The sequence below is a fragment of the Elgaria multicarinata genome, chromosome 1 (assembly GCF_023053635.1).
Source record: "Elgaria multicarinata webbii isolate HBS135686 ecotype San Diego chromosome 1, rElgMul1.1.pri, whole genome shotgun sequence".
In the NCBI taxonomy this organism is placed as follows: Eukaryota; Metazoa; Chordata; class Lepidosauria; order Squamata; family Anguidae; genus Elgaria; species Elgaria multicarinata.
The window spans coordinates 163,180,319-163,206,495 of NC_086171.1; the positions used below are offsets into that span (position 1 = coordinate 163,180,319).

General features: G+C 44.2%; 1 protein-coding gene across 1 annotated transcript; it reads left to right on the forward strand.

Annotated features, from left to right (window-relative positions):
• Nucleotides 1–6,723: 6,723 nt before the first annotated feature.
• Nucleotides 6,724–25,656, forward strand: LOC134409089 (probable E3 ubiquitin-protein ligase makorin-1). The gene is made up of 8 exons (XM_063141664.1): nt 6,724–6,879; nt 12,814–12,933; nt 14,225–14,544; nt 16,418–16,521; nt 17,835–18,052; nt 22,592–22,702; nt 24,010–24,154; nt 24,753–25,656. Exons 1-8 carry the CDS (start codon nt 6,803–6,805, stop codon nt 24,897–24,899), a joined length of 1,242 nt encoding a protein of 413 aa, XP_062997734.1. The 5' UTR covers nt 6,724–6,802; the 3' UTR covers nt 24,900–25,656.
• The last annotated feature ends 521 nt before the right edge of the window (nt 25,657–26,177 follow it).

Sequence of the window (26,177 nt, forward strand, 5' to 3'; positions counted from 1 at the left end):
AAGAGACCTACACCCACTTATAAGGAATCTTTTGACATTGTCAATAGAGCGTCTGTGGCTAAGTAAGGCGATTCTTACTCAAGAAATCTACACCATTGAAGAGGATAATGCCACAATGGCACATTTACTGAGGTTGAAACAGATACAAATGCACAAGCTAGTTTTGGGGAAATTAGCTGAGCAAGTGGAGGCTTAGAAGTATTTTCAAAAACAGACTTTCTGAGAGTTAAGAGCATACACACACATCAGGGGAAAGAGTAGAGGGAATCTTTAAAGGCAATATACCTTTCCTTGGGCCCTTTCCTTTAGACATGAACTAGTGAGCATTGAAACTCCTGGTCTCAGGTGAAGAGGAAAAGAATACAGGGAGCCTTGGATAGGGGAGGCAAAGCACTCACCAATGGTAGCTTGCTCTCCCAAGCAGGATTTGGTAGTATGGCCCTGTGCTTCTGGTAAAAGAGAGAGCGAGCCAGCCCCCCTTCTCTAAAACCTGAGGGTTTTTATATGATCTAAAGAAAATCAATGACATCACTGCTCATAAGCACTGGAAGTGATGCTACTTGCTATGGCAGAGAGACATAACAAAAGAGGGTGGTTGGGGATGATGGCTGTACTTGCTGAAAACATTCTCTTTACAAAATATGACTTTACACAGTAATGATTGCTTTAAAGATATGTGTTCAGGTTGGAGTTCAGCAACAGGGCTTTGTGCATAACCAGATATCACTCTTGCCATCCAGCATTCATATTCTGCTTAATTTTACCTCCACCTTTGTCTCTGGGGAATGCATTTGAAGAAGTCTATCAGAAAATGATTACTTGATCTATCTTTGTGTCAATGCTCTCAATCTCATTCCTGCTGCAGGTGGGGCTTTGGCTGCTTCAAAATGGAGTCAGTACCGCTCACAGAAGCTACTTTGTAACACTACACTACACTCAAGAGAATACTCTCAGCAATTGCAGTATCTTCAATGCATCTCCACACAGTGTGCACTGTAACGCTGACAAAAGGTTATGCTCATCCATTTGCATTAGCCACAAGTCCTGGAATGTGCATTGCTTTCAGGGAAACTTTTCACAAGCTGGAAAGAATAAGTTATGAAGTATTCTCCATCTTACAATACAGGTATGAAGAAAAAACGGGGGATGCTGTTTTCAGTCAGCTCCATGTAGAGCAACCCACAGGACACACACACACCCTTCCAACAGCGGGCATAAATGTATTAGTCTGTCTGGACATGAGTAGAAAAAAATTAAGTTTTCAGCTCCTTCTCCCAACCCTCCACCCCACAAATACTGTAGCTCTTTCTAAATCACTGAAGGTAGTACTTACGGTGCCTGTACAAGACAATGGCCCCATTCAGAAGACACCTTAAACCATGGTTTAACCACAGTGAATAAGGCTTTTTGCCTTATTCATGGTGGTTAAAGCCATGGGTTAAGGTGTCTTCTGAATGGGGCCAATGGGAAATAAGAGAGAGCGATGACATAAGCAAACTTTTCCATCAATATCTTATTTAATACAACATTAATGTTCACATGATCACCGCATCCCACCATGGCTTAAATAAATAAGCCACGGTGGGTTGCAGCACATGCCAGGCAACTTTTGAATATTCAAGCTGTGACCACAGCTTATCTTATCATCTGAACCCAGTGAGGGTGGGTTGTTGGCTTGGTTTACAAACCAGCCGGAACCCATGGACTGTTTTAGGGTTGTGGAAGGTTGGCTAACCATGCCAACAACACACCCTTGGTGGGTTGGAATGACACAAGCCATGGCTTGAATATTCAAAATAGCCACATGCATGAACCACAACCCACTGTGGCCTTAGTAAGCTGTGGTGGGCTGCTTGGTCATACAAATCAGCCCACTCTCAGCAACTACACTAGCATATAAAGATGCATGAAGATGTAGTGTCAGAATAATAACACTTGTATCTACGTTGAAATTTAGATAGAACTGCTTCTTTAATATTGCCAAAGTTGGATTTTTAAATACATTTAAGGTGTGCCTGCTGTAGAGGTTAGAGTGTTGAACTGGATTGAGACAAGTTCAAGACCCCAGTTAGACATGCAGCTCACTGGTTAACTTTGCGCCAGTCACTGTGACTCGGACTAACCTACCTCACAATGGAGAGGATGATTACAATGTAAGCCGCCTTGGGCTCCTTGGAAGAAAAGGCAGGATATACATGAAACAAGCAAATGAACAAAACTGTATTTCAAAAGTTTAAAGGGAAAGCAAACCTGAGTACTATTCCAAAAACAGTTTTGTTAGTCTGTTACAAGAAAAACAAAAAGGCACATTGTGGCACCTTAAAGAATAACAGATTTATTGTGGTATAACCTTTTGTGGACTGCAGTGCACTCTGCCAGAGGCATTAAGGTGTTATCTTCAGTTGGATGGACACGTATTCCCAGAGAGAGAACGGAATGTAAATAGTGGGGCTACGAGGCCATGAAATGCAAGAGGTTTCATCTGTGACATTCCTATACAAAGCTGAAATATATACAAGATAAGCACAGCAACTTCACAAACTAAAAAAATAGCGGGGTTAGGGAAACTGTTGCCATCAGTTACTGATATTGGGAATTATCACTGTGCTTTTCTTGTATGTATTTCAGCTTTGCATAGAAAATAGGCTTTAGTATCCAAAAGCTTATGCCACAATCAAGTTGTTAGTCTTGTAGGTGCCGCTCTTCTTGTTTTAAATCTTGAATATTGGTTTTGAACTTAGTCTGCCCTCCCTTATATCTCCAGAATAGTCTATTAGGAATTCCTCAGTCACTTGCTAATCTTCACCTTTTCGCTTTGCACACCCACCCACCCACCCACCCCCGCAACCAGGGCCAAACTCTACTATCCTTTTCACCAACCTTGGGGGGGAGGGAGAGAGAGAATGCTACTGGAAGGATGTAGCACTTTTTGCTTCTCACTTTCAACCAGGATGATCACAGGGCAACCAGGGTGATCAGGGGTCTGGAAACAAAGCCCTATGAAGAGAGTCTGAAAGAACTGGGCATGTTTAGCCTGGAGAAGAGAAGATTGAGAAGAGAAGCTTTTTATACAGTATAAAAAGCACAACCAGGATAAAACAACGCAGCAAAATAGAAGTATAGCTTCCAAATTGTGTGAAGTACTGGTTCCTCTCTATTCAGCCCTGGTTAGGCCTCATCTAGACTATTGCATCCAGTTCTGGGCTCCACAATTCAAGAAGGATGCAAACAAGCTGGAGCGTGTTCAGAGGAGGGCAACCAGGATGATCAGGGGTCTGGAAACAAAGCCCTACGAAGAGAGACTGAAAGAACTGGGCATGTTTAGCCTGGAGAAGAGAAGATTGAGGGGAGACATGATAGCACTCTTCAAATACTTAAAAGGTTGTCACACAGAGGAGGGCCAGGATCTCTTCTCGATCCTCCCAGAGTGCAGGACACGGAATAACGGACTCAAGTTAAAGGAAGCCAGATGGACATCAGGAAAAACTTCCTGACTGTTAGAGCAGTGCAACGGTGGAATCAGTTACCTAGGGAGGTTGTGGGCTCTCCCACACTAGAGGCCTTCAAGAGGCAGCTGGACAGCCATCCGTCAGGGATGCTTTAGGGTGGATTCCTGCATTGAGCAGGGGGTTGGACTCGATGGCCTTGTAAGCCCCTTCCAACTCTGCTATTCTATGATTCTCTGCAGCACCCTGATGTGGATTGGGGCTTTGACTCCTACGAAATGCTATCTGCCACCCTTTGATCAAAGATTTTGTTTATTTATTCAGATTTTTATCCCACTCTTCCTGGCAAAGAGCCCAGCTCATGTGCCTCCCTCTTGATTTCTGAGAGAGTCAATAAGATTAAATCTCTTCAAAATGCTTGGGAGGTTACCCAAAACCTTAATAATAGAAGCTGAGCTAGAAGGTATACTCTAAGGTAGCACCAAGTCCAAGAGGTTATCAACATGGTTAATGAGCACTGTCAAGGAAGCTATTGCAAAAAAGAAGGCGTCCTTCAGAGAATTGAAGTCTTGCCCAAACAAGGAAAACATAAAGGAATACACACCTACTGAAAAGAAATGAAAGTCAATAAGAGATGCAAAAAAGAATTTTGAAGAATATATCGCTAATAATAGCAAAGGCCAACAGTAAAGAATTCTTTAAATCTATCTGGCACTTGTGGTGGATAGTTCGATGAAAATGTCGACCCATTGTGTGACTGCTGTGAGAAAGGCAAATTTCATGTTGGGAGTAATTAGGAAAGATGTTAAAAATAAAACTGCCAATATCCTTCTGTCCTTATTGTGTGACGATACTTGGAATAATGTGTAAAGTTCTGGTTGCAGCACCTAAAAAGGGTTATTGTAACGTTGGAAAACATACAAATAAGTGCAACTAAGATGTTCACAGGACTTGAACAACCCCACCATAAGAAAAGTTTACAACATCTGGGACTGTTTAGCTTAGAAAAAGGTAAGTAAGGGGAGACACGATAGAGGTGTACAAAATTATGCAGTGTGGAGAAAGTGAATAGGGAAATGTTTATCTCTCTCATTATATTAGAACTTGGGAAAATCCCATGATTGGTGGGCAATTCAGGGCAGACCAAAAGAAATACCGATTCACCCAGCACATAGTTAAACTATGAAATGTGCTGCTACACGATGTAGTGATGGCCACCAATTTGGATGGCTTTAAAAGGGGATCATACAAATTCCTGGAGGAGAAGGCTATCAATGGCTACTAGTCCTGATGGGTATGTGCTACCTTTGGAATCAGAGGCAGTATATCTATGCACATCAGTTGCTGGGGAAGATGAGCGGGAGAGTGCTATTTGCATTCATGTCCTACTTGTGGGTTTCCTGTTGACAGCTGGTTGGCTACAGCGTGAAGAGCATTTCGGTCAAGATGAACCCTTAATCTGATTCAGCATGCTTTTCTTATGTTCCCATGAGCTGTGCCCCAAATCTTTTGAGCTGCCCCAAAGACATCATCTGCTTTTATACAACCCTTCCTCTTACCACTGATTTCAGTAGACTTGAAATTATTTGAAAACCTTAGGACTCATTCCCTTAGCAGACCAATAGGGGGTGTAGCATGAACACAGCAGACTTTTAAACTATGGGAGATGCTGCCTCTTTCCATTCCGCAGTCTGCTCATTGTTTTCTCTCCCTCTTTCAAATAAGGTTTGAATGCGAAGAAGTCTTTAGTTGTTTGTTTCTAAACTCTTATTTTATCACGTTTTCTTCCACTCACTTCCTCTCTCTCTTTTTCTTCCCCGTTCTCCTACTGGAGCCCTCTAGGGACAAACCTTTCCACATCTCAAAATAAGGAAGTGCCTATAACTATAAAGATGCAACAATGGCCATTGCTGGAAGCTTGCTTGCAATGAAAATTTCAAGTTGGAAAGGGAAGGGCACAAAGAGCTTCCTGTAGAATGCTGCTGTTTCACACAGCCTAGGATTAATTTCTTTATTTCTTTTGCACCCCCTCCCCACCACCAGCTTTTTCCATATAGCTTGAGGTAGCTGGTTATTCCAAAAGGAAGGTTAAGACTACGTGGTATTGTGTGCCAGGAAGAGCTAGGGAGGCTGTGTTGGCACTGCCAGCAAGCCTGGAGCTTTTCACTACTTTTTACAAGAAAAAGTATTTTTAAAAAGCCCTCAACCGCTTCACTTTCTACAATTAGAGGCTGCAATCCTATGCATGTTTAGGCAGAGAAACATCACAGAATTCCCAGGATGCTCCTGACAGCCATGCTAAACCTGTCTAAACATGCATAGGATTACACCCTATGTTGTGTACAACCAATCCACCACCCGTTCCCAACATACTCAAATCCCTCTAAAAGAAGCCTCTTGGCTTGAGGCATTCTCTCTTCCCCCCTCCCACTCCTCCTCCATTTCCAATAATCATTCTTTTTCCCCCCTCCTCTCCTGGTCTTCCTTTTTCTTCTTCCTTCCAGAGAAAGTCTTGAGGAATTCTTAAGCGGGGTGGGGTGGTAGGTAAGAAAAGTTTTGAACTGTCTTTGACTTTAGGCAAGGACGAGAGGATTTGTTTTTCTTCTCCTTCTCCCCCAACTCTTTCATATTCATCATCATCATCATCATCATCATCATCAAGGGTTTTTTTTTTAGAGAACGGGTAGAGATAAATACTGATCACTTATTAAATCTTGTGTACTCAGTAATTAGTTCAATTATGTTCAATGAGGCTTACTCCCAGGAAAGTATGCACAGCATTGCAGCCCAAGTTACTTTTGCAGAGAGGTTTGCAGCTTGATCCTCTGCATGTTAACTCAGAATATGTCCTGTGTTGTGAGTGTTGAACTGCAGGGTTAATAAACCCTTCATCCTATTCCACACTGACTTGACTACCCTTTCATTCAAGTTAGAATTGCACAATGGCGAGAGAAAGGCATTCTGCATATGCTCAGAAACACTTTTTCACTATTATTTTTGCTAACTTTCATTAAATGTAAATAAATAAACTTCTAGTAATTCTTGCTCTCACACACACACACACAATACGCACATGCAAATTTGTGTCATGGGCCTGGTGCCTCAGATTAAGGGGACACCTTAAGCAAGGTTGGCTTAAACCAAGGGGAAGTTTCGAGCCCCAGCTCCTTGCACAGGGGAGATATTTTGAACTGGAAGCCCCTCCTTTCACTAGCCTAATAGGAAGCCGCCGGGTGTGCCCGTCTTCCCTTCCCCAATGGGCTCTTCCGTCCTAAACCACACCCCTACCCTAAGTATTTCTGGAGGGACGGAACGCTAAATATATTTGAGAGTTTCCGCGTCTGGCTGCGAGGCAAATGGAGTCCTGGTGGTCTGCAGCAGGAGGCGCCCGCCAGGCCAGCAAGGGGCCTGGATCCAGCAGGATTCCGTGCAGGTAATTGAGGTTCGATGCGCGAGGAGAAGAGATCGCCTGACTCCCCGACCCTCGTAATTTCTTCCACCCCACTTCCTAACTCCCGAGTCCAGACCGTCTAGAAGGGTTGCAACAGACCCACGTGTGCTCTGATGGGGGGTGGGGTAGGTCTGTCGGCTGGGTTTGGCGACTTAGGTGGAGGAACTGGCTGGGGCAGAGAGTCGGAAGTCTGAGAGTAATCCTGTTTCGGTGTTGTTTTGCTCGGCAGCTGAGCGATTCCGTCCCAGTCGCGGGCAAACTTTTGTGGCCTCGCCTTTTGCTTGCATCAGCCTTCTCCAAGCTGGCGCCCTCCAGTTGTGTTGAACTTCATGGCAGCATCTCTCAGCCAGCGGCCCTCCAACACAACTGGAGGGCGCCTGCTTGGAGAAGCCTGGGCTTACATGATCGCCTCCCTTCGAGAAGTATTGTTGCGATGAGCGCGCGCAGTCCGGAGTGCTACTTTCCTAAAAGTTCTGGACACCCAGAAGCCAGGCTCGAGATAACTCCATCTGGATGGGTTTTGCCCCTGAAATCTGTGGCAGTCGCGTTCAGGCGGAGGTTGTGAGAAAGTGGCCTCGTTTTCAGGTTTGAAATCGACTTCAGGGCGTGGCGTTGTCTGTAGCCTGGCCAAAACAAAGCCGTGTACACTTCGTCTTCTTCCCCACTCGACTTCCGTGCGATAAGATGGGGGGAAACCCACAGTTAATGTCGTATTCATCCTGGTGTCATTTAAACTAGATTTTGTTATTTTAAGCGGTCGGGATAAATTTAGCCGTAATAGCCATAAGAAAAACTCCTCAAGTAGTATAGTGCAATGCTTTATTAGGGAGACTCAAGGATCCCCCCAAAAGTGCTTGCACAGCTAAATGTCGTGGGGGAGGTGCTGACCACTATTGTTCAAGTAACTTTCTAGTGTTAGTGTATTCTTTCAGCCCCAGGAATGTGAGAATTACTGAGAATTTCTCATAGATTCGTTTAGGGTGCAATCCTATGCATAGTTAAACAGAAACAAAGTTCCACAAAAAGTTGTAGGACTTCCCCTCCCAGTCTGAACATGCATGGAAGCCCTACAACTTTTTGTAGGACTTTATTTTTGTCTAAATATGCATAGGATTGTACCCTTATTTATTTAAAATATTTATATACCACCCTTTAGTACCAAATCGCAAAATTAAAGGTGCAAGACCTATGGCTGGCTGGGGCATGCTGGCAGATATAGGCCTTTTTTCTGTGTAGACATGCATAGGATGTTGCACTTTAAAACAACAACTGAAATAAATTACAAAGATAAAAGCAACACACAAACGAAACATCTACTAAACTAGGTATTAAAGTCAGCAACCACCTGGGTAAACAGACTTAGGGTGCAATCCTATGCATATTTAGATTTTTTAAAAGTCCGAAGACTCCCAGCATTCCTCAGCCAGACTGGCTGGCCAGGAGAATGCTGGGAGTTGTAGGACTCCTTTCTGTCTAAACTTGCATAGGATTGCACCCTTGACCAACTCTTATAAATGGCTTTTATTATACAAATACCCTACCTTCCTTATGGAATTTTACAGCAACCCTTTTGTATTTTCCCACTGCTTCTTCTACCTGTTTCTTTCTGAGAAAAATGACTCAAGGAGAAAAAGACTGAAGAGTTGCACAATCTCTTTTGATTGGCCGTGCTAGGAGACCTCCATCTGGAAGAGTCCAGACTAGCACTCAGACAACTGCACTTCATAGAGCAGGTTTTGAAACTTACTGGCTGATTAGCAAACCTAGTTTCTAAGAATAAATAACTTTAAGAAGTGGAGAGAAATGTATGCATCTCCCATGATGCTGCACCTGCTTAATAACGGTATGCATGGCAGTGGCTAATGAAGTGACGACTTACTACGAGCAAATCATAATTTCACTTTTTTTTACTGACACAAGAGCAATACAGTACTCATTTCAAATCACCAATTTTCACTTGAAATTTTTCTTTCAGAGTCACCAGAGATCAAAGCCGTTGAACGTATAGTACACAACATATTTAAAGAATTACTGTATATCTGTAGCTTGAGATAGGATTGCGATTAGCAGGATCAAATCAAAGGCCTATCTAGTCCAGCATTCTGTTCCCATAGTGGCCAAGCAGATATCTATGGGAAACCCACAAGCAGGACATAAGGCCAAAAACACCCGCCCATGTCTGTTCCTCAGCAACTGGCCTACAGGGCCATACAGCATCTGATACTGGAGGTAATATATAGCCATCATGACTGGTAGCCATTGATAGACTTATCCCCTATGAATCTGCCTCTGTGAATTCACAAATTACTTGTCAGCGTTTTTTAAAAGTACTGATAAAGCTTGAAATTGATGATGTTTTTCCCAGCCTTGTCAGGTTCACCAGAGAAGGGGCAGGAGCCAATGAAGGGAATGGCCATGCTGTAGATTGTCATGGAGAAGGAATTTGGCAACTTTTGTAAACCACCCAGAGAGCTTCAGTTATGGGGTGGTACATAAATGCAATAAATAAATAAATATAAATAAATAAGAGTTCTGATATACCTGTTAGTCACTGCTTCACCTGAATTTGATTATCTTGAACTGGTGCTTGGACGTGGTAATGAGCTGGATGAGGATCTAATAAACAGACTCAATCTAGACAAGATGGAGGTTCTATTACTAGGTGGTTCATCTGTCCAGTTAAGTGGCATTCAACCTGCCCTAAATGAGCTTGCAGTCCCCCAGAAGAAGCAAGTTGATAGTTTGGACTTGCTCATAGATCCAGCTCTGTCATTTGATGCCTAGGTTGAGTCAGGGGCACAAAGTGCCTTTTATCAACTTTTGCTGATAAAACAGCTATGGCCCAACCTGGACACACAGCCTGGCTATAGTTGTCCATGCTCTGGTAACCTCTTGCCTGGATTATTGCAATGCATTATACTCGGGGCTACCTCTGAAGTTGTTCTGGAAACTTCAATTAGTGCAAAATAGAGCAGTGAAGCTGTTTACTGGGACTAGACATTTTGAACATAATACTGCAGTGCTGCGTCAACTGCACTTCTTGCCAGTCAGTTTCCGGGCCTGATTCAAAGTGTTGGTGCTCACCATTAAATCCTTAAATGGCTTAGGCCCAGTCTACCTGAAGAAGCACCTTCAGGTGGCTACCAGGGAAAGAGCTTTCTCTGTAGCGGCCCCCATCTGTGGAATGTCTTTCCCAGGGAGATCAGCTTGGTGTCTTCATTGTATACATTCAGATGCCAGATTAAGACCTTCTTTAAGCAGGGATCTTTAATATATTACTTGATCATTAATTTTACTGAGGGCTCATTGTTTTAAAATATTTAAATATGTTTTTAATGTTTAATATTGTATTTTTATACTTTTATTGTTCTTTTGTTTTTTTCTCAAATGTGTACAGAAAAATGAGTGGTAGATTAAAAATGAATTTCATGTGGATTGCATCTGGTCAAAGGTGACACAAAACATGCAGGAGGGTTGAAATGCAGTTGTAAATCCATCTTCCTGCAAGGCCACCAATCTGTTAAAATGCAATAGAGCCATATTTCTCTCATGCATACACACCTATAGTGGGATTGATGCTCAAAAGTACTTAAGTGGTACATATGAAATCTGTGCTTCGACTGTTGGGACTTTAGCATTTTGCTACTTGTCTGCTTTTGCAGGTTTTTCTCCCAGTGGAGCAGTGGCATGAAGTGGTGCTTTTCCCTTCTGAACTTCCTCCAGGATGTCCTGCTTCTTAGCTCCCTAGTTCTCGTGAGCTCCTGCTCCACCCTTTGGGGCATTATAAGATGTCTTTGGATGAGGAATGTTGCTGATCTTCTTCATGCTTGAACTTGCTTTAGATATGTTGTGTATGTCCCTGTGTATCTTTTGTGCGTCCTCTCCTCCCCTTCAGCTTATGCTGTGACTTGGACAGAGACCTAGGTGGAACATTGCCTTGTGCAAACTATGGGGAATAGATCCCCATCTAGCAGCTCTCTCACTTGCCCACATAAAACACTGAAGTTGGTGATCAGAATGACCCTGAACTAATTGTGGAATGTTGCCGGTATATGTAGTTAGATCCAGCCAGCACACCAGTGCTGACGTAGGAAGCTGCCTTATACCGTCAGGCCAAAGGTCCATCTGGCTCAGTATCGTCAACGTTTCTCTGGCAGTGGCTCTCCAGGGTTTCAAGCAGGATTCTTTCCTAGCCTTCCCTGGGGATGCTGGAGATTGAACTGAGGATCTTCTGCATGCAAAGCATGTGCTGAACCACTGAACTAGAACATCCTCATGGTGATGTGTGGCTGTTGTCCAGGCTTGCTGTTCCAGGTTATGTCACTTTAAAAATACAGCCACCCTAACCAGCATAGAGAGAGACACTTTGCTCTGGCTATGTTCTCTAGCCTGGGTCTCATCTCCTATCTCTCCAAAGTAAGAAAAGTGCCTTGCAGCCTACATGCAAAGGGGAACTGATATTGGTGGCTATTCCAGTGAAGGGAATACAAGGCCCTCCTCTGATACCTCTGATACCACAAGGTTAAACAGCAAATTCCTCCAATAATAATAATAATAATAATAATAATTAATAGTAATTTTGTTTCAGGGTGACCAAGGAGATGTTTTCTACTGAAGTTAGCTTAGTTGGTTCAGGTTTAGCTAGGAAACTGTTTTGTTTTATTGTGCATACTTGTCCATCCTTTTTTCTATTTTGCCTTTTATACGCATTAATAAGCAGGATTAATGTGAGGAAGTGAGGCAGGTGGCTACTAGGAGGAGAGCTTTCTCCGCTGTGGCACCCCGGTTGTGGAACGAGCTCCCCAGAGAGGTCCGCCTGGCGCCTACACTGTACTGCTTTCGTCGCCAGCTGAAGACCTTTTTATTCACTCAGTATTTTAACACTTAATTTTAACTTAAATTTAAATTTTACTGTTTTAACTCTGTATTTTAATTTTATATCAACTTTGCTGTGTGGTTTTATCCTGGTTGCGCTTTTTATACTGTATTTCGTAATTGTGTTTTAACCTGTTGGGTGTTTTATTGTGGTTTTAATTTTTGTGAACCGCCCAGAGAGCTTCGGCTATTGGGCGGTATAAAAATGTAATAAATAAATAAATAAAGTGGAAACCTGGCTGGATTGGGTTCTTATACAACCCAAAGAGAATAGTGGTCCCCCCTGTCCCACAATGCTACCTAGACTGCTTGACTTACACTCCAGGCTTTAAGTTAATGGGAAGTAGAGGGGAAGATGGGCTGAGTACAGGGTGGGCCTTACCATTTGGTAGAGTGAAGCAGCTGCCTCAGGTAGAAGTTTCTGGGATGGGTAGCAAAATGCTGGAAGAGGGAAGTGCATGTGTATAGCACAGCTTTCCCTGTGTCCACTAAACTATCCTGCTGCCCTCAGGGTCAGTAGAGGCAGCCAGCATTGAAGTAAGATTCAATTGCTAGTCTGGTCAGGGTTTGTTTTACATGGAATGGGATGGGGTCGCCATCTTGTCCTCAAGCAACAAAATATCTTAAACCAAACCTGGCTGAATGTTGACAGTCAGGAGACTAGAAACTTGACTGGCAGTTTCCTCTGCTCCAGAGTAAATACACTTTACTTTGGTGGAAATGCATTTCCTCCTGACTTAGGCAGAGTAAGAGTACATGGTGGTAGTTGTAATAAGGTGGAGGACATGTTGGCGATCTGTCCTACCTGTTTGGCACTGAAAAAGTGCTTGCTCTCCATTGCATTGACATTACTAATGACTAGTTCTCATGTAATATTTTCATTCTTGTGCAAAATGGACATTCAAACCCAGCCCTGGCTGGACATGTGTTTGAGCTTCCTATTTGTCATACTGATCTGATTGGGACTTTGCCATCCAGATATCACTATTTAGGATGGCGTTCTGATTCCTCCTACAAGTCCTGCTTTTGCTTTACTTTCAGGAACTTTGCTCGTGGAGCTTGCAGATGGGGTCAGAACTGCCGATTCTCCCATGATAGGAAATCAACCCAGATCTGCAGGTATTTCCAGAATGGGTTCTGTGGATATGGAGACCGCTGCAGGTAAAGACTCATTTAACACTCCTAAATATCTGCTAGACAAAACATGGCTTTTTCAAGATGCATTAGTTAATACTAGCTGTCCCATTGTCAAAGTTACTCCTTCAAGGAAAACTGGGATTCTTGGGAGTCTAATAAGCTGCGGGCCACACCAAAGTGCCATATTTCCCATATTTGAATATTCTGTTTGTTAGGGCCCAGTAGAAGTATTCCCTAGGAAGGAAAACCTTTATTTACAAAATGTATTACAGTAATGGCACAGCTTCCTGTCTCACTATCTCTAGTTTTGCTGGATGTGGCATAAAGCTTTTGGCAAAGACAGAGCTAACTCCTTGAGCGTAGATAGTTCTGTTGGTGGCATTAGGCAAAGTAATCAGATGAAATCCCAATGTTGAGAAGCAGTACAAGCCAACCAGATGTTGCTTAAAGTGGGACATGCCCGTCACCTTTCTACCCTGATTATAAGTGGATCATTTGGTCTCATCCAATGAAGCAAATTTAAAAAAATGTTCTGGGACAGGCAAGTGATACCTTGTGCCTGTACTAAACAGACATGGTTCGCTGGCTGTTGTGCCTGATATATGATGGGTAGAAGGAGTAAACATGGAAGTAGGTATTGGGAATAGGGTCCTGGTGCTTCTCTGGAGAGCCCACCACTTTCAGGAGTAGCTTTTCATGGGGTTGCAGGGCAAAGGAGGAATTGCAGAGATATCCTCCTTAATGGCTTACTCCAGTAATCACTACTCTGTATCCAACCCACTGACTTGGGGCAGGTTTTTGAGGGCCCTTGGGCTGGACATCCTCAATGGCCCTGCCTTCTGTGATTCTTCTGTGAGTTCCGCTCACAGGCTGCTTTTGTTCCTTATCCTCTTTTCCATCATGGCTGCCACCTGCTTGCTTGACAGGCTAAGAGCCTGTAAGCATGTGGCATCTCCTGCTTCTCCGCCTCACGGCTACCATTGCCTAGACCAGAGACAGGTAAACAAGCAGTCTGTAATGGGGAAGAGGAGGAGCAACTGCACTGGAACCCTGCTGGGGTGTGTGGGCCCTTGGCAGGTGCCTGACCATGCCTATCCTTGGCACCAGCCCTGCAGAGTGCTAGAGATCCTGTCTTGCTGCTTATGGATGTCCTGTTGCTACCTCTAAGAGTGAGCAGGGCTGTCTCTTGTGCCCCTTCCTTTCCTTGTCTGACACTTTGAGCAAGGGGTGGGGTGGGGGTAGTGGCTTTGGACATTTTTCAGGGTGAGAGGATACTATACTCTGAATGAGACATTATCCATTTTTTATCTCTCAGCTATCAGCATATCTCAGAAGCTCCAGCCTTGAGCAGGTGTGGTTCAGAGTCTGCCTACTATGGATTGCAGGGAGGTGCCTTGTCGTTCAACCGCCGGGGCTCAGAGCCTGCCATCTTGCCAGAACCTTCAGTGAGAAGTTGGGGTGGGGCCCGGCGTGACTCTGAGCCAGCTGTCACGAGCATGTCCCAGCTACAGGCAAGCATGGGGCACCTGAGCATGTCATTGGAGGAGGAGGAAGATGAAGAGAAAGCCATGATGTCCTGGCATCCGCCGGATTGGGCCCTTAGTAAAGAATTTGTCCCCAGGAAGGCCACTTCAGGTAAGTTTCTGGCAGGGCTTATGGAGAGAGGTCAGGTGGGCTCCTGTATCAGCCTTTGTTGTACCTCCCAGGCACAAACAATGTGGGGAAATGTGTAGTTGGCATTCAGATTCCCACATACCAGCTGGACAAAGAGCATGATGCTCCATGGGAGGCAGTATATCTTGGATTCATCAACTCTAGTTCTCCTGTGTCCTGAGTTATGACTGTGATTGGCTCTGATTCCCTGCCCCCATCCATGCCTGCTTCTCCTGATCATTTGACAACTAATATATTCTTACTAGGGATGTGCTCCGCTTCTAATCGGACCGGCGAATTAGAAGCGGGGCGGGGGGCTTCGCCTGCCCTTAAGGCGGAGGCGAAGAGGATTGGGGGGCCGGCGGAGTGTGGCCAAGAGGATTGAGGTGAAGGCGGATCCTTCACCTCGATCCGGAGCTCCACCGGAAAGGTAAGTGGGGTTTACCGGGCCCTGTCGCTGTCACCCATGCGGCGATGGCGGCAGGGCCCGGTAACCCCCCCCCCCCGCCCTCCTCTCCCTTACCTGCCTCCGTCCACGGTCCGTCGGCGTCTTCAATTGAGCCTGCGGTTCAACCAGGAAGTCTTGCGGCCCAGACTTCCTGGTTGAACCGCGGGCTCAATTGAAGACGCCGACGGACCGCGGACGGAGGCAGGTAAGGCCCCCCTCCCCCTTGGTCCCTTACCGGGCTCTGCCGCCGTCGCCGCACGGGCGGCGATGGCGGCCCGGCCCGGTAAACCTCCCGCCCTCCTCTCCCGGCCTTACCTGGCGCCACTCCCCTTCACTGCGGAGCTCCGATTCGGAGCCGGAGCTCCGCGGCGAAGAGGAGCGGAGTACGGGCGGAGCAGAGCGGAGTATGAGCGGAGCGGAGCGGGCCGATCCAAAATTTTCGGATCGACCCGCGGGGCGGAGCGGGGGGTCCGTGCACACCCCTAATTCTTATGTCAAAATAATTTTTGTTAGTAAGTCCTTTCAGGGTTTTCATTTGTCATTATTGTATGGAGCCAGGAAGGTAGTTCAAGCCCCTGCTCCATCCCAACTGCATTTGGGGACCTGTACCCAACATCCCAGAGATGGCCCAAGCCATTTTGGTGCCTGAGGCAAAGGACAAGATGGCGCCCTCTCCTGTTCCATGTACAAAAATCAGACTGGACTGGCAGATGAATCTGTCTTCCAACACTGATGATGGGACAATGTCCTCTACTGCACCTGGCAGTAGGCTAAATTAGGGGATGCACAACAGGCCACAGGGCAGACCACTTTCTCCTTGAACACTTTGCTGCGGCCTCCCAGCATCTGCCATCTGAGGTGGCTGCCTCACCCTTCCTAATGATAGGGCTGGTCCTGCAACACCCTGCCTGTATAGGGGATGCTTTTTTATGCATGACCTGTCCTGTGGCAAGCATATCATTTAAATGACCTGGTGAAGTCCTAAGCATGAAATTAGACTAACCAGTTGGGTCATTAAAAAAAAAAGTTGCTGGAGTGGCCTTGGAATGGAAATTGCCTTGTTTGCATGGGAGGGAATAGCTTGCCCAGTGCAGCTATTTGTTCATGCTTCCACTCCACTGACAACAAACAACATTCTGTGTGGGTTGAGACTTTCAGAGACTGAAAGATCTTGGTGTTGGTGTATTTTCACACCATTCACTGGCCTTTCTTAGTTGATTCTCTCAATCCTTCCTAATACATCATATTTTTACCTTTTAGGGGGTGGGAATTGGAAGCTTAAGGGCAGGGCTTGTGGTTTGGATTTTTGTAGAGCACTTAATATTTTTAGGCACTTTATAAAAGTAGTTTTATTGGGTGGATGGGGAGCAAAATGATCTCCAGGTGAGCTGCCTCTCTGCTGGTCAGATTCCAGATCCCGTGAACAGAGACTTGACACTCCATCCATGATGCCAGAAAATGCACCCGCCAAGGAGGCTGCTCTTGCTTCCCCGGTCTCTGAGGAGCCAAAGGTAGGCAGATTGTCAGAAGGATAGAGGTGATAAGAACGGATCCTGCCATTCAAACTTCAGTGGGATTCTCCTCTTAGGATGGTTGCTTTTCTTCCAGATGGTGGGACAACAAACCTCCTGGCACTCTTGGTGTGTCTATCAGTTGCCCTCTGGAGGTCAATAGCCCCAGCGCTAATCTGTGTTCTAGAGCACGTATAGCTGTAATGTACCCACATGGTGAAATGTAGACTAGGAGGTCTGGTTCAGGTGAACAGTGTAACTGGCCCAGGGTTCCAATCCTGTCCTACAAGTTTCCCTAGGTGGCCCCTCCCCCTGTTCACCAATCCTTTGTTGGTTTCCCAGTTTTTGTGCAGCCCCCCCTCCCCATTCTAAAAGGTAGAGATGCCTTTTAGGCTGAGTTACTGGCAGTACTAGCTTTAATATGCTGGTAGAGCTTCTCCAAAATGGAACATGACCCTTGGGCTGAAAGAGACAAACACCTTTGTCGCTAAACAACTAGCTGATCTCTTAAGGTGTGATGTGGAAATCCACGCTGGTCCCTTTAGCACTTGTGTCTGGCAACCAGCTGAGGATAGGGGAGAGATTAATGTGAAGTGGGGGTGAGGGGGGAAGGGTAGAGAAGAGGGAATGGTGAAGGGGACAAAGGAATGAAAAGAGGATTACCAGGAAGAAAAAAAGGAAGATAGAGATGGAGAAGGTGAACTGGTATGGTGGAAGACACAAAACAAAATTCTCCAGGTTCTTGCTCGTGCATTTTACTGCTTCAAACCTTTGTGTTTGCTGGTGCTTTGTAATCCACTATCTAAGGATGGATTTTAACATTACTTTATTAACTTTAGCCTACAACCCCTACTGAAGACTAGTGACTTTTTATGAGCCCCTACCTCATAAAAATTTGCTAATAAGGCGTCACCTCTCTTTAATGTGTAGGTAACTTGAAGCAATTTGCCTGACCCTATTTGCAATAACTTCCTTTCCCTTAGATTTCAGATTATTTTTGGCAAGGTCTGGAGAGGATTGAGGTTTTGGAAGGAAGCTGGAGCGGGGAAAGGGTACTGGGAACTGAGTGAGATGAAAGGGTTCAGGGTGCAAGATTCCCATTCCCTGATACTGCTGTTGCCTCCCATAGTCCTGCTTTGGTTTGAGCTGCACAGCCACAGATTCAAATCAGGCCCTGGGATACACTCTGTAGTATGGAAGGAGTGCAGACCGTAGGTAGCTGAACTGAATTCTTCAGAGAAATGGATGTAGTAGAGAAGGTAGCTAGGATCAGCTTTTAGAAAGTATTATTCAGCCGTGATATTCTTTTTCAGGCAGCTGGTGGTTTGGGGGCAGCAGGGGCAGCTGCGGCTGCTACCGCCGTGGCACAGAGTGACGATGTGGTGTGCGGAATCTGCATGGACAAAATCTCTCAGAAGACCTTACCTGAGGAACGTCTCTTTGGCATTCTTCCCAATTGCACCCATGCCTATTGCGTTGGCTGCATCCGGAAGTGGCGGAAAAGCCGGGATTTTCACAGTACGGTGATAAAGTAAGCATCCCTGGGCAATCGCCTGCCTCGTGTTTGTGCGAACTCTGTTTTACGGCAAGTTGCTGCCAGAAGTATGCAAAATCTCTGCTCTGCATCCTGCCAGGCAGTCACTTACTATATATGGGTGATGGTCTTCTGTAAGCCAGTGTATTTGCAGAGGAAGCATCTAACTATCATACAGTTTCCTTTCCTGCTGCTTGCAGAGAAGATGGGATACAAATATGATACTGTAAATGAAGCCTGCTTCTGGTTTCTGTGTCTTTTCATTCTCTAGAGTGCCCCCCAAAAAACAAAAAACAAAAAAGAGAACCTGGGCTGGACTGTGAACAGAAGAGCAGGTTTGATCATCCAAGGCTCCCACTAAGTTGTATGGGATCAAGAAAGTGGGATGCAATGGCCCACATGCTGGAGAAGAAGCAAATGCCCCACAAGAAAGCTGAGGTTATGAAGGTGTCCAGGGGTGTACACCTTTACTTTCTCCCATTCATTTCTATAGAAGTAAAGTGGCACACATCAGTATATGAGTAATGGAATAATAAGACACCTCCCAACACTGGATGGCCTGGCTGCCACTGAGGGATCAGAAGAGGAGGCAGTGGTTCCTGCAGTACATTTCTCTGTCCCTGTCATTTTGCTAATAAACTGCTGCTTAGTTTTGGCCACATGAGTCATCATCAACTTGTTACAAACTCTTGTGATGAGCAAGTCCTGCAGAGCATTCAAAGAGGCAGCTGGACAACCATCTGTTGGGTATGCTTTAAGGTGGATTCCTGAATTGAGCAGGGTGTTGGACTTGATGGCCTTATAGGCCCCTTCCATCTCTACTATTCTATGAACTCTGTGCATGCCTACTCAGAAGTAAGCCCCATTGTGCCTGTAACCCCTTTAAGAGGGGTCTTGATGGTGCTGCGCCTCTCCCCAGCATGCCTATGAGGTTGTCTTTAAGCTCCCATGTGGCAATATATTATGTTAGGTGCACCATATTGGTCTGCGTGAGAAGCACATCACTTAGGCCACTTCCCATGAACATTAAGGTACTAATGAGGTATAAAGCAGAGAATATATAGATTTGTAGAAAAACAATGGCTTTGCCAGTCTTTCCCCAAATACAGAGAAATATGATGGGCGGGGGATGGCAGGAGGATTAGAGGCAAATGCAAGCTGCAGTTTTTCAAATCTCCGTTGCTATTGACTTTAACAGCTGTAGCTTCAATTGTTTTGAAATGTTTGTTTTATTATAATTATTTTCTGCCTTTCAGGATACAAATCCTATCAAAGCAACTTATAAGTAGCATAAAAAACTACAAAACCCCAACAAACAATATTAACAAATAAAAACTCATCAGGATGCTTCCCAGAGGGCAGCTGGTGGTAGATTGCCCGGGTGTTGGGGGGGGGGGGGGGCGGGAGAGGAGAGAGTCCAGCAGGAACAAGAGCAGGTGTTATTCTCCTCTTTACTTCCTCTGATGGTAGATAGCTCTGACGGGGAGGGGAGTCTAGCTGCGGCAGACCCTAAGGTCATCTTTGCCTCCCTCTCTTTGATTAGCTGTTGCCTTAGTTGTCGTGTTATGGAATGTTTATGAATATTCCAACTTCTCAAAGTATTAACCAAAAAGAATAGGCATGCTAGGCTTAGGGGAAGTTGGAGCTTTTAGTGTGAGAAAAGCAGCGCAATCATAATGGTAAAGACTCCCCCCTGCCCCCCCCCCTCCTTTACATGCTGCTTGTAAGGTAAAGACCTTATCCTCTCCCAACAACTGCTATAGCTGCATACTGTTTTCCTGGACTTTCTATCTGTGTGAATACAATCTGTCTCACCAACATGGTTGGGATGGGGCTGATGTGGTTCTGTTCTGGACACATTTATTTATTTAAAACATTTATATCCCACCCTATATCATTAACCATGATCCAAGTTAAAACAATATATAATTTAAAAGCAATAGATGCAGTTAAAACAGTTGTGCCAGTTAAAACAATGTGCCAGTGAGTTTAACCATCAAAGGCTTTGGTAAAAAGCCATATTTTTACTTGGCGTTGAAATGCAATCAATGTTGGTGCCAATCGGGCCTCCAAGAGGAGGGCATTCCACAGTCGGGGTGCCACCACAGAGAAAGCCCTCTCCCTTGTCCCAACATAGCGTATATGTTGCATTGGTGGGATGCCATAGCTGCATGAGATTGTGCCACAAGTAAACTCTTAATAAAATAAAGTAGATAGAAGGCTGTGGTTGAAAATAACAAGGCACAATAAGGGTGATAACACTCAACCACAAAAGTACTTAGAAATGTAAAATAGACACAATATATTAGAGATATGAGTGATATATACAACATATATACAGTTTGTAATCAATCTACAGAACGAATTTTCATAGCTGGTACATATTCTTAAATCCCTTTAAAACAAATCCACCAGTGCAAAACCTCCACAATAACAATTAGTAAGGAAAACAGAAACAGAAAAAATGTCCAATGTTACCCGCACTGAAGTTCACAGTAGCATTTTATGTTTTTACAAAACTGCCTAAGAGCAACATTTTTTAAATAAATAGTTCAGAAGTATATCACTCATGCACAAAGACAGGCGTATAGATGACATTCATAAGGTGTCTATCAAACATTTGTAATGAAGCATCTAATAAATAGAGCATCTATTAAACATTCATGAGAAGACATCCAATAATTTCATAATGAGTCTAATAAATAATTTCATAATAAGGCGTCTAATACGGTACATGTCCTGTTTCGAAAAATCTTCGTCAGTTGGACGCTGTAAACGATACAAAAATACCTCTCTCAGCATTGGTAACCAGTCACATGAGATGTCATATACTACATCCAATACAAAAAATCAGAATATATTGGCCTCACTAACTTGTTCACAAAGGGAGCCGTGGCTGTACATTTAGGGTGGAACCCTCCAACATTGTCTATGGAAGAACATAGTAAAAGATATAGCTATAAAATATCCCAAACCTAAATTGGTTATACAAAACTGTACAAAAGACTATCAAGGCTTACCACCATATCATTTACACGTTTCAAACCGCCAGATAATGCTCTCAACTACTTGAAGAGGTTTCAAAAGCTCCCGGTTCTTATAAAGTGTAGTTAAAGTAGCTTAATTGGCTAATAAATCACCTCTAAGGGAGGAAAGCTGTGAGATCTAGGCTGGCGTTAAGTCCAAAAGGTTGAACACAATTAAGTCGATGAATCCACTCAGCTTCCTTTTGAAGAAACACTTTGTTCAAATTACGATGGTTATACTGAAGGGGAAAGATCCTGTCAATAACTAAAAACTGAAAATCGTAATATTGATGCTGCTGCTCAATGAAATGCTGGACTAATGGTGCCTCTGTTATCCTATTTCTGAGTTTGGAACGATGTTCAGTGATTTGTGCTCGTACACTCCGCATAGTTTTGCCCACATAAATCAAACATGGACAGATAATGATGTAAACCATCTTCTCTGTGGAACAATTAGAAAAGTATCTTAAATCAAAGGTTCGATTATCCGTGGGATGTTGAAAGATCTTGATTTGTATCGTTTACCGCGTACAACTGACGAAGATTTTTCGAAACAGGACATGTACTGTATTAGACGCCTTATTATGAAATTATTTATTAGACGCATTATTATGAAATTATTGGATGTCTTATCATGAATGTTTAATAGATGCTCTATTTATTAGATGCTTCATTACAAATGTTTGATAGACACCTTATGAATGTCATCTATACGCCTGTCTTTCTGCATGAGTGATATACTTCTGAACTATTTATTTAAATTTTTTTGCTCTTAGGCAGTTTTGTAAAAACGTAAAATGCTATTGTGAACTTCAGAGTGGGTAACATTGGACATTTTTTCTGTTTCTGTTTTCCTTACTAATTGTTATTGTGGAGGTTTTGCACTGGTGGATTTGTTTTAAAGGAATTTAAGACTATGTACCAGCTATGAGAATTCGTTCTGTAGATTGATTACAAACTGTATATATGTTGTATAAATCACTCATATCTCTAATATATTGAGACTATTTTACATTTCTAAGTACTTTTGTGGTTGAGTGTTATTACCCTTATTGTGACAAGTAAACTCTTGACATGGATGTGCATGGAAGAGACCCGTTTTGGAGACCACGTGAATGGGGAATGGACGTAGAAAAGTTATTGAAAAGAGTAAATGTACCTGCAAATTGAGTTATTCACCTCTTTATAACCCACCCTGTCCTGTGGCATTGTAGTAATTTGACCAAAAGTGATAGTGGAAACTGCTGTCCCTGAAAGGATAATGATCTAAAATAAATCTGGCAAAACGAATGAGGGTAAAATCCACGATAAAAAGACTTGTACCACAACCATGTGGTGCAGGTTGGATGTATGGAAAATCATGTATAACATGAGCCAAGCATGTCCATTCCTTGTTATGTGAGCTTAACTGCCAATGCCCCTTGGAGCTTTCAGTCAAGGGACACGTTGAGTTAAAGAGTGTCAAATGAACTGTGAACTTTGGTCACATCCTCTCATGTTCCTTCCCCAGGGGCTGCCCAGAGTGCAGAGTCACTTCAACCTATTTTATCCCCAACAAGTATTGGGTTTTTGATACAGAGGAGAAGGAAAAACTGATTGAGAATTTCAAGGCCCGGACTAGGTAAGTAGCAGCCACTCCGTCAGAAGTCATTGGATGCCCCCAATGCTGTAGAAATATAGGTATTTCTCCACCCTGGTGCTCTCCAGATGTTTTGGAGACCTGACCAATGCTAAGCTTCTGGAGTTGGAAACTAGTACTCTGATTGTGGTCAAATGCATCACTTAAGGTGCAGTCCTATGGGCTGCGCCCTTGTTGGACATAAGCCTCCAATCTCAGAGGCTTCAGAGTATCCAGTGCTCTGCTGGGCTGTTGTAAGCAGAGTAGGATGAGCAACGGAGGCAAATTTCTCTTCTTGGTCTTCCATTGTTTTTCCTTACCCCGCTCCAGACAGGCCTCTGAGCCCGTTTAATAGAAGTGCTGGGGAGGCCATAGGTTTCCTTATAATCTGGCTTCTCTTATCCTCTGCACCCACCACAGTGTCCCCTTTCAGATCTCTCCAGGGTCCTCTGAGTCTCCTTTTGCGATATCATAGTGCACAGTTCTTTCTGCAGTGGCTTTGAGGGGGGAGGGATTGGATTAAATTTTAGAGTCCCCCTCCCTGGGGCCCACAGCCTTGAAGGGATGATTTCTGAAGAACCCTGTGGTCCCTGGGATGCTCTCCAGGGACCCTAGGATTGCTCTCTTAATTGCTGAAGGAAGTCGTCCAGACGAGTTTGGAGTATTCCCCCATCAGTATCTACTAGTGGGGAGGCCTCAGTTGTGAGTGCAATGTGACGTCGACCCCAGCCCTGCTGCTTAATATGTCTTGTTGCAGTCCCCGTTCTGTTTGCATGCTCCATTACTTCCTGAATAACTCCTAATTTATTCTCCATTCTAGGTAACAATGTTGACCTACAAGCTTTATTCAGATTTCTGTTCCCTATTGGGTCCTTGTTCTCCTTAAGATTGTTTGAATTATTCGGAACAAGTTGCTGATGAAAGAATTCTCCTGTATTTGCAATTGGGGTGTGGTGCAATATGGCCTAGCTGCCCCAGTGCCATCACTCTCTGGGCCTGTTCAAAAGACACCTTAAGCCATGGCTTTGACCATGGTGGTTAAGCCGGAAAGCCAAGTTGTGTTCAGAAGACACCTTAAACCATGGCTTTAACTATGATGAATAAGGCTTTTTGCTTTATTCACCATGGTTAAAGCCATGGTTTAAGGTGTCTTCTGAATGGGGCCATTATATCTACGTCCAACTGTAAAAGGCTACTGTTAAAAGAATTACGGTTTAGGGTTAACTCGGTTAATCTTGGATGATATTCTTGCAGAAACATCTCCTGCATCTGTTCCCATGATGGTTTAATAATTATCTTAATTCCCCTAGCAAAATAAGATGCAAATTCTTTGTCAGGGGCAATGGTCACTGCCCCTTTAAATCGGAGTGCATCTACCTGCATGAGCTTCCTGGAGGCCAGCTGCCTGCTGCAAGGCCACGACACAGACCTGACCGGCGGAGGCGGCCACCCTTTGTAAGTAAACTACCTTGATATGCTCGAGATAATCAGAGCCATTTTAAACTGGTTGGTGACTAGGATGTATTTATTTGAAGTATCTTGTTCTTTAGTCAAAAAGGCTCCTGGAGCAGCTCACATGTAATCAGTAGGATGGCCTTCCCAGGGCTGCCCCAAGAGATCTTGCTAAAGTTTCTGCAAACCAGGATTCCTACAGTGGAGGCTGGTGGCTCTGACATCAGTGGGGTGGTGAGTCCACTCCGGTTTTCAGTCAGGACTCTAAAGGAGTATCCAAGGTGCCCCACTGATATCGGAGCCCCAAGGTTTGAAATGCTGCGTAGAGGCTGTAAATGCGCACAGCTTAAGAGTCCCTAAATATTGCTGCCTCCCCAAGCAACTGCTTTGATTGTAGTTGAGTTTTATTCATGAAGCTTTTTTGTTTTCCCAAGAGTTGAAAATGACAGTGGACTGAGTTAGTTCTCCTCATTTAGTATATGTGATTCTCTTCACTTGTCTGATTAAACCTGGCTGTGCTTTTGCAACACAAACCTGTTTGCTGGCAGATTGGCGGTGCGATTTTTCAGCTTGGTGTTTGTCCTTGTGTCCCGTGCTGCAGGTCTACAACTTGTCTCCATCTGAGAGCTCAGACGAAGATGACGACATGTACCTCATCCAGTGGGCTCTCACCTTTGCGCTGTTACAAAGAGACAGAGACTTCGACTTTTCAGACTTTCTCTGGGATTCAAGTGATTCTTCTGACTAGACGGCGGCAACCGCCTCATAGGAGGCTGTTGTGTTGCCGGCTCTGGGAACAGTCCTGATGGTGTGTGGAGTTGTGGCTTGGAGGATGGGTGTGGGATGAAAGAGGTGTTGATCGGTTTAATAGCTCTCAGCAGCCTGCCAGGTCTTAACAATATTTTGACTGGGAGAATCCTAACGCAAGGACTCATTCTGTATTGGGGAAGGCTGCCTGATCCACAGGGCAAAGTAATGCTATCACCACTATTGGCACATCTTATTTTGCATCTCACCAATCGCACTACCATTCTCCTATCGCTTGCTTGCCTGGATCTTTACATTTCTTCCCCACTGCCTTTACAGTTTCCCAACATGGGATCTGTGAATAGCCTCCCAGCTGCCTCTCCTAGAAGGCTGCTGGGTTTTTCTGATACTTCGAATAGTTTCTGTGTGTTCTGGGAAGGCTGAGAGTTTAAGTGTGTTCAAGGCTGCTGCTTATTCGTTTCCTCAGGAAGGCAGGTTTGCTGAGCAGTGCTATTATCTACGGCAGGCAGCACCTGCATCTTGCTATTGTATAGAGGCCTAGGGTATATACACCGGAGGGCAGGAGGGAGTGTGGTGGGTGTAAAATCAATCATGAATTTTTATTGATGCAGTGATCCATTAGTATTGGAGGCTTAGAATGCAATAATTAAACCCTTGGGATCAGTGAGCCACCTATATGTAATTTTAATTCTAGAAGGATCTGGAGAACATGAAATAAAATGAGCTTTAAAAATGTAGCCATGCAAAGTCTTTTCTTTCCAATGACTTGTTTTTAAAAATGTGTATGATGTGATACCACAGCAATATGCACATGAATATATTTAGAATCTTCTGCAGTATCTGGTTTTCCTTCTTACCACTAAAATGTGAATTACGGCCATGCAGCTGGGAGAAGGATAATGTTTAACAGTTTTAGGCATCTGTCGCCATCTTGGCCTACAAAGAAAGAATCCAGGAGTGCCCAGGGAGGGCAGTGCTACCCAAACATTCCTAAGTGTGCAGACTTGGCAGTAAAGTGCCATTGACATTAACAGAATTTTTCTGAGTAAACACAGTTTCGATCAGGGTCATGCTTACCATCTGCAGTTCTGCTAGTATAATATGGCAACAGAGAACTCTTTAGCCTTCATCAGAAGACTGAATATAACATGTTCATATCCTACTTTTCCACCCTAGGGTCTTCATGGCAGCTTTTATGGATGTTCTATAGAGATCTTAATGGAAGTTCAGTGCATTTCTTCCATCTGAAGTAATCAAT